General features: G+C 40.0%; 1 protein-coding gene across 2 annotated transcripts; it reads left to right on the plus strand.

The window, feature by feature from the left end:
• The first annotated feature begins 3,182 nt into the window (after positions 1 to 3,182).
• Rpl26 (ribosomal protein L26) lies at positions 3,183 to 8,803 on the plus strand. 2 transcript variants are annotated; one of them, XM_010614950.3, is made up of 4 exons: positions 3,183 to 3,253; positions 3,938 to 4,110; positions 5,130 to 5,270; positions 8,633 to 8,803. In XM_010614950.3, the coding sequence occupies exons 2-4, from the start codon at positions 3,943 to 3,945 to the stop codon at positions 8,759 to 8,761; spliced, it is 438 nt and encodes a 145-aa protein (XP_010613252.1). In that variant the 5' UTR covers positions 3,183 to 3,253; positions 3,938 to 3,942; the 3' UTR covers positions 8,762 to 8,803. The 2 variants fall into 2 exon arrangements, with proteins under 2 accessions (XP_010613252.1, XP_033618691.1); XM_033762800.1 differs by lacking the exon at positions 3,183 to 3,253 and adding an exon at positions 3,458 to 3,481.
• Positions 8,804 to 9,057: the final 254 nt, after the last annotated feature.

Genomic DNA, 9,057 nt, shown 5'->3' on the forward strand with positions numbered 1-9,057 from the left:
AAAAGAAAATAATATCCAGAAAACAGCAAAGTTCTATTGCTGTTGTGGTACCTGGCACCATTTTTTTTATTAGCATCTTAATCACCATCTGGAAAGAGAACATTCTAGAGTAATATCATTAAATATAACTCTGATAAAGGACAGTCACTACTATGTATCATAAGGCAGGTGCAAGATATTTTACATTCACAGAGGTATGATACAGTACCGTCCTACATCAACAATACTAGAATCCGTTTTGGTTTGAAATTTGCTTTGTCTGCAAATAAGATTGCTACACCTGCTTTTTTCTGGGTTCCTGTCACATGGAGAATTGTTTTCCATCCTTTTCAGTCTATGGGCTTCTTTTTGCACTAGGTGTGTTTTTTGTATACAACATGTTGTTGGATTTTGCTTCTTATTCCATTTTGTCAGGCTATTTCTCTTGATTGGTGAGTTGAGGCCATTGACTTTGCTGGTTATAACTGATATGTACTGACATTATTGACATGCTATTGGCCTTTTGTTGACTCTTGTTACTTTTTCACCTTCTCCTTTTAGTTTCTTGCCTTGCCTATTTGATTTGCTCTGTTGGGCCTCATGGCATTGTTGCCTTCATTGTCTCTTTCTAGGATCTTGTCTAGAATTGCTTGTAGTGCTGGTTTGGTATTCATGTAGTTTCTCAGGTGTTCTTTGTCATGGAAGTGTCTTATTTCCCCATCCATTTTAAAAGAGAGTTTTGCAGGATACATCAGTCTAGGTTGGAGGTTGTTCTCTTTTAGTACTTGAAATATCTTATTCCAGGCTCTCCTTGCCCTAAGGGTTTGTGTTGAAAAGTCTGCTGCCAACACAGCTACTTTTGAACCATGCAAACACACTCTTTTTTAAAATTTTTATTTCTTAGTAGTACATGCTTGCAGCACATAATGACTACATTCCTCATGGGAAGTTGGTACTTTTACAATACATATCTTAATTCTTTTTTAATCCCTTTGCCCCTTCTCTCTCTCTCTCTCTCTTGCCTCCCTCCATCTCTTTGTCCCCTTCCCTTTTGCAAAAGGTCTATCTTCCTATTTCCTATTATCTAGCTTTTATTTTGCTCTTTATTTATATTTTGAGTTTCTCATTAAGAGAAACTATGTGATATTTAAGCTTGTCTCTTCTGATGTGTTTCACTTAAATTATGGTCTCAGGGTACATCCATTTTTCTATAGTGACTCGAGTTTTCCTTCTTTATGACAGAGTAGTACTCCATTGTATATAAATACCACATTTTCTTTTTATTCATTCATCTGTTAAGGGTCATGTAAGATGCTTCCAAGATTTAGCTATTATGAGTTGTGCTGCTATAAACATGGATATTCATGTATCACTGCACTATGCTAACTTTAATTCTTTTGGGAAGATATCTAGAAAGAGAATAGCTGAGTCAACAGAATTTCTATTTTTACTCTTTTGAGGAGCCTCAGTACTGATTTACATAATGGCTATACTAGTTAGCTTACATTCTCACTAACAGTAAAGAAGGGTTTCTTTTTCCCTACAGCCTCACCATCATTTGTTATTATTTGCTTTCTTGATGACAGCCAGTTTTCTTTAGTAAGATGGAATCTCAGTATTGTTTTAATTGTCATTTCTGTAATGGCCAGAGATAGTGAACACTTTTTCATGTATTTATTGGCCACCTGTACTTGTTCTGAGAAGTGCTTATTCATTTCAGTTGCCAATTTTTTAATTGAGTCTTTTATTTGGGAAAGTCTGATTTTTTTGAGATCTTTATATATTCAAGATATTAATACTCTGTCTGAGGAATAGCTGGCAACATTCTTTCCCACGCTGTAGGTTGTTTCTTCACTCTGTTGGTTGAAAACACGTTCCTTTTTTTTCTCTCTCTTTGAGTTTATTGGTACATTTTAGGTATACAGTACAGTTACATCCATCACTGGGATCTTGTACCTTTACATGACAGGTCTTGGTTCTCATTTTTTCCCCTTACCCCTGCTCTCCCTTCACACCTCCTCCCTTTCCTATTTACAAATAGTTTCTTTCCATTTTTTTATTTTCTCATTTTTTTTCTTTTCCCTTATTACCTTTCCCCTACCCTTCCCATTGAAAACACATGTTCTTTACTGACTACTGTGAACTGTCAAATATACAGTTTCTCACTCTTTGATTTGACTCAGCAGGTTCCAACAAATTTGGGCCACGTACAAAGTTATCAGACTGGCTGGGGAGTCAATCTGCGTGGGTTCAGCTGTAAACTATGGGCACTTCCACTTCTCTGTGGCTCAGTTCTCTCATCTTTAAAATAGGGACCATAATAATACCAGCATCAGCAAGACTATTTTATGGATTAAAGAAGTTAATAATACAGCGGGGCATGGTGGCTCACGCCTGTAATTCCAGAACTCAGAGTGACTCAAGATCGCTGTGAGTTCAAGGCCAGCCTGGGCTACATAGCTAGACCCTGTCTCAAAAAAAAAAAAGTTAATAATGTAAAGGGCACAGCAGTGTCCCTAGCACGCAGCAAGTCCCCACATCTTACATATTATTATCATCTGTGTCACCTGTCAGTATGAAATTTGTATTACTCATTCAGTAGACACTGATGCCTCAGAATCCCGCACCCTGTTCCCTCAGATCCTGGAAAGAGAATAGGCAGAAAATTTGGAAGCCAAAACAGCAGATCCTCGTATTGAAGAGGGGTCTAAATCAGTGCTCTTATTTAAAAAATGTGGTGTTTCTACACAGTGCAGTACTACTTTACTAACTAGTATAAATTTGAGTCATTTCTAGAAAAATGGATGTAACCCGGAACAAGTAGGAAGTGAAATAAATTAGACACACGAACTTAAACATTGCATGATTTCTCTGATATGAGAAATTCAAAGTACAACTAATTCAAAGAGCCAAATAAAAGATAGATAATAGGAAACAGCGAAACCTAGATCTTTTGCAAATGGGAAGGGGACAGGGAGAAGCTCCCAGCCACTCTCCCGAGGTCACCCCTTCTGAGAGGATTTAACAGGGCGCTCCATCCCTCAAAAGGGACCTACCTACCTGTAAGAGAGATTTTGCCGTCCCTTGCAGTTTCCCTCCAAGTCACCAGGTGACACTAGTCATCAACTTCTTTTAAATTTCCTCTTCTCGTTGAAATCCCGTGTCCCTCTTGCTCTAAAAGACATCGGTCTCGCGAGGTTTGTCGTAAACTTACAGAACCGGAAGCAACGTGTAGACCTCTTCCCTTTTGCGGCCATCGCTGGATCTGCAACGGGTAAGGTTTGGGCGGCGAAGTGCGTGTAATCCGCAGCCATCCGTTCCTGGGCACGGTGCCTTTCTATCTTGGAGATCTCGAGATTCTCCTGCTGGCCGGACAGCAACCAGGGAGGGGGGTTGGAATGGTCTCAGCCTGTTTTCAGCTCCAGGGTCCGCTTCTCAGTCGGGAGAAGGGACGGATTGGCGGTCTCGGAAAGAGGGCCCGCCGGGAAGGGAGTCTGTAGAGGTAGTCATGTCTGCGAAGTGTAGTTTACCACAGAACGATTTCCAAACAGCTGTGCTTGTTAACGATTTTACAGAGCTTCCAAATCACTTTCGCCCGTTGAAAGGCTTTTTGGGCCCGAGAAATGTTCGAGAATTTCCAGGTTCAGAGGGGGAAGATCTAATTTTGGAGCGGCTGAAAATTCAATGTTATATACGGAGAGCTTAGTTGTCCGTCTGCTTTGTCCTGTTTCAGCAGAGACTATTATAAGTCCAGTCTTGGCTCCCTCGTGCAGTATTTAAGGAGCTTGGAAAGTGTAATCAAAGTTTTATAACTGAAACATGTTAATGAATTTTCTTTTAGATTTCAAGCTTTACTTGATAGGCCAAGCAGTTACAGAACATCACACCTTCTGTTAGCACTTTAAACTTTCAAGAGGAGATGGTAGTCATTTAAGGTTCTTTTGAATTTTTTATTTAGCCAAAATGAAGTTCAATCCTTTTGTGACTTCCGACCGAAGCAAGAACCGTAAAAGGCATTTCAATGCACCTTCCCACATTCGCAGGAAGATTATGTCTTCCCCTCTTTCGAAAGAGCTGAGACAGAAGTACAATGTTCGATCTATGCCCATCCGAAAAGATGATGAGGTTCAGGTATGTATCCCGTTTGTTCAGATCGTCTTGATGGAAACTCACATGCTTAGTTCAGAAGAGGGGTTGCAAGATTCAGACCAAAGCATGTTGCTTTGCAGTTTTTTTCGTTGGTGCAAATCAACCTCTTATGCTTTGAATGTAGCTATGATTGAATGAAACAGCAAGACAGGCAGTAAGAACAGTTGGGATGGTTTTGTCAGTGTATTTGGTCATTGAAGAGTCATATGAGGTCCAGAAAAGAGAATTGGTAACGTGTTTGAATTTACTGGTAAATAAATTTGCCAAATCTACTTTTATTTTTAAATCTTACTGAGTTTATTGGTACTTTTTAAGTATATAGTACACTGGGATCCTGTACCTTTACATGACAGATCTTGGTTCTTGTTTTTTTCCCCATACCCCTGTCCTCCCTTACCAAATCTACTTTAGTAAAAATTCTGTGACTAGGGCTGGGGGTTTAGCTCAGTGGCACCACGCCTGTCTCACAAGCACAAGGTCCTGAGTTCAGTCCCCGGTACCAGAAAAAATCTATGACTGTGTCTTAGGGTTATTCTGCACCTAGTGACTAATTCAGGTAGTCTCTAAAGTATCTCTTATCTGCATTATCATTGTTATTTTGCGCAGCACTCTTGGGTGCCTAAGGCAGGAGGATCATTGTGAGTTCAAGACGAACGAACTACAGTGAGACCTTGACTCAAAAAAACCAAAAGCTTTTGGTGTGTTGTGTTTGAGATAATTCCTTGTCAGCTTCCTACAGAAAGAGCCCCAAGAGTGGCTCCCGTTTAACCTTTTGAGTAGCCTGCCAGTGTCGGTGGCTATCAGCTGTAGGGATAAGGTTGATGGGGGTATGGATTATTTACAAGTTTGTTAAAGTCAGGAATAGAGTCAAGGCTTTTAAAATTGAAAAATCCTGTATATCTCATAATAGAGTGAATGGTATATGCATGGTAGTTATGATTTACAAGGTTAATCTTGTTCTTTGACCCATAGTTTTCTGTTCTTTCTGAACTTAAATTTAGGTTGTGCGAGGACACTATAAAGGTCAGCAGATTGGCAAAGTGGTCCAGGTTTACAGGAAGAAATATGTCATCTACATTGAACGGGTGCAGCGGGAAAAGGCAAATGGCACAACTGTCCATGTGGGCATTCACCCTAGCAAGGTGAGTGTTTTGAAGAATGAGAGAGAAGCCAGGTGTGGTGGCACACGCTTGTAATCTCAGCACTTGGAAGGCTGAGGAAGGAGGATCACAGTGAGTTCGGGGCCAGCCTGAACGACAAAGTGAGACCTGTCTCAAGAGAGAAAAGAAAATTATGATAGTTATTCTTGGCAGATGTGATTGCTTATTTTTAGAACACCCTCAGAAATAGTCCCTGATTCTAGATATGTTGGGAACCATGTCTTAAAGCAATACAGTATTTACATTAAAAATTATAATATTTAAAATGTTTCTGAAATCATCTTAACATTCGGAGCTAGTAGATCAGCAATCTGATCATTGATAGATTTTAAAATCTAAAAAGTAGAGCCAGGCGTGGTGGCACACACCTGTAATCCCATCCCTCGAGGCTGAGGCAGGAGGATTGCCATGAATTTGAGGCCAGCCTGGACTGCATAGTGAGTTCAAGGCTGGCATGAACTACATAGACCCTATCTCCAAAAAAAAAGAAAGAAAAAACAAATTGAGCTCCAGCCCTGTTTGGTTTTGTGTGTTTAGTGGAGTCACGTAAGCAGTAAAGCAGCTTTACAATCTTATGAGGTAGATTTTAGACCATTTTCAGCGGGAAAAAATTGAAGCTGAGTGGTTAGATCCCATAGGTCTAAGTCAATGTAGAAAATCTGGTCTAGCCAGGCGTGGTAGCGCACTCCTGTAATCCCAGCACTCGGGAGTCTGAGGCAGGAGGATCCCTGTGAATTCAAGACCAGCCTAGGCTACATAGTGAGTTCCAGGTCAGTCTCAACTACATAGTGAGACCTGTCTCAAAAAAAAAGGAAAAAGAAAATCTGGTCTAGCCAGGCGTGGTAGCGCACTCCTGTAATCCCAGCACTCGGGAGTCTGAGGCAGGAGGATCCCTGTGAATTCAAGACCAGCCTAGGCTACATAGTGAGTTCCAGGTCAGTCTCAACTACATAGTGAGACCTGTCTCAAAAAAAAAGGAAAAAGAAAATCTGGTCTAACATTTACTTTGAATTTTTAATTATTGACCATTTAAAAATTACATCTAGAGTAAAATACTAGGGGAGGGATTAGATCTTACATTGGTGCAATACAGAAAAGTCACAGGTTAGAACAATAAAACATGTTTGTCTTTCACCTGGAATTCCCTATTAAAATTTTGACAGATTTTCTTGACACTTAGGGTTAAAACACTTTAGTTACATTAGTATGAATTTCTTAAGAGCAAGGACTTTGCCATTCTATCCTAGGATCATTTTTGCCTCTTGCCACTAGAGCAGCTGTCAAGGTTGTCAGTTCAATGAGTGCTTAGTGCAGGAAGCATGTGACACAGTTGATCTTTGAGTGGCAAGGTGGTCATGCTCTTCCGTTCTTAGAATTTTGGATATCTAGGAGCTGATGTTTCCAGCTCAGTTCTTTTTCCCCTGAACTTTATATTCAATATTTGGTTCTAATTTTGCATTTCAACGTGGATAATCAATATCTCAGACCTGACATGTTCAAACTCCTCATTTTGCCCTTGAGAACTCCCATCCCAGTGTATGACAACTGTCCTCCCATTGCTCGGGCCAAAAATAACCTCTTTTGCAGTAACTGGGATACCACTGAGCTAAATCCCCAGCCCCATTTTTTATTTATATACTCCACATCAGTCAATAGACTCTCTTCATTGCTGTCACATTTTATCTAGAATCCTGTCTACTTGTTACTGCCGGGGTCAGTAGTGAGACCTTACCCAGTAACCCTTCACCAGCTGCTAGTTGACTATCTTTCCATTGGCCTCTTGGTGTTCCTAAACCATGCTGCTACTCAGTATATTACATCTGCTGGTTGGCAGCATTACCTGCAATTTGATTGATTTGTAAATTCTAGGTTCACAGGCCTTCTGAGGTGAAATTGGTAGTTGCAACCTAGATATACGTTGTGTGCTTTTTGTTTTTTATAATACTGGGAATCAAACACGGAGGCTTGTGCTTGCTAAGGCAAGTGCTTTACCAAGTTCTCCTGCCTGGGCATTTAATTTGCTGTTTTCTATGGATAGTTGTAACCTAGATGGTTCACCGTTGTGGTCTCTTAAAATGTAGCTTTAGCAGTAGGACTTTTGCCTGATCACCCTGTAGAGAATAGCCCCTGTTCTTCAGCCTTCTGATTTGCTTATTTCTCTATATAAAGATGAAGAGTACGTTTACTTGGTTGGTTTTTTTGGTTTTTGGTACTGGATGGTTGTACCACTGAGCTAAATCCCTGGCCCCATTTACTTGTTCTCTATCTCACTATACTAGAATGTGCAATATAAGCTTTGTGATCTTGTGTTTTAGTCAGCATGGCTGTATTTTATGCTCTCTTCACTTTTCCTTCACAAGATTAAAGTGCCCTATATCTGTGCTTTAGGATTAGATCTGGATTTTGGGAAGAGGAATTGAGACAGGGTTTTAGTGTGTATGTGGTTCAGGCTGGCTTCAAACTTGTGATCCTTCTGCCTTAGCCTCCTGGGTGCTGGGATTACAGGCATGCACACACTCATTTTTAAAAATTGTATTAGATGTTTGAAGTACATAATGTTTATATTCATCATGGGGCATTGGTGCATGTATGTAACACATCTCACCTTCCTCTTTTCTCCACCTCTTGGTTCCCTACCTATTTTCAAAAGATCTCTCTTCATGTTGCCTATTACCTGTTATTGTCGGGTTTCTCATATTAGAAACCTTGGAATGTTTAAGCTTAGGTGTCTTATTTCATTTTGTTATTGTCTCAAGGTTCATCTATTTTTCTAGAAGTAACTCAGATCTATCCTTTGTGGCACAGAGGGCTCCAATGTGTTAAATACTCCACTTTCTTTATCCATTCATCTGTTTGTGGGTATACAGGCTGCTTCCAAAATTTAGCTATTATGAGTTGTGCTGCCATAAACATGGGTATGCAAATATCATTGTAATATGTCTTTAACTCTTTCTGGAAGATACCTAGAATGGGAATAACTGAGTTGATTTGTAGCTTTAGAATTATACACTTTACAAAACAAAAATGTTTGTGTATGTCTTGGCTAGCTTATAAAACTGATGAGACATGGAATAGTTAAATTTTGCAGAAAAAAGACAGGTTAGAGTTTTTATAAAGCACAGAAAAAACTGAGAAAAACTACCTTGCCTTTCCCAGAGTTTGAGTCAGGTTTGATTTGAGGAGCTCAACTGTAGTTTCTGAAACTTTTAAAGTTATATACAGTAATCATTTCATGTTGAGTTAATCTGCCTTGGGTTTGGGACATGCATTGGTCATTGGACCTTTTGTGTTAGCAATTATGTAAAGCTTGGGAGTGTTTTTGGTTTGTTTGGTTTTTTTTGCAGGTGGTCATCACCAGGCTAAAACTGGACAAAGACCGCAAAAAGATCTTGGAACGGAAAGCCAAATCTCGCCAAGTAGGAAAGGAAAAGGGCAAATATAAGGAAGAAACAATTGAGAAGATGCAGGAATAAAGTCCTCTTGTATACAACTTTAATTAAAATTGCTAAAATGAAGCTCCTCTGTTTTGTTGTGCTTTGGACACTGGCATCTCTTCAGTGGCTGGGTCTCACCTGTCAGTCATCCTCTGAATCTGGATGGAAAGGGAAGCTCAAGGATATTTGCTATTGCCATTTCCCCCACATCCCAACTCCTACCAGGGATGGAGCTCAGGACCTTTCCCTTGCAAGAGGTGCAGTGCCACTGAGCTAAATCCCCAGCACTGGAGGCAGCCATTCTTGTAGCTGGAGTCCACTGCTGAAAAATGTCA

Source organism: Fukomys damarensis, unplaced genomic scaffold, assembly GCF_012274545.1.
Source record: "Fukomys damarensis isolate Sample0158 unplaced genomic scaffold, DMR_v1.0_HiC HiC_scaffold_13, whole genome shotgun sequence".
Classification (NCBI taxonomy): Eukaryota; Metazoa; Chordata; class Mammalia; order Rodentia; family Bathyergidae; genus Fukomys; species Fukomys damarensis.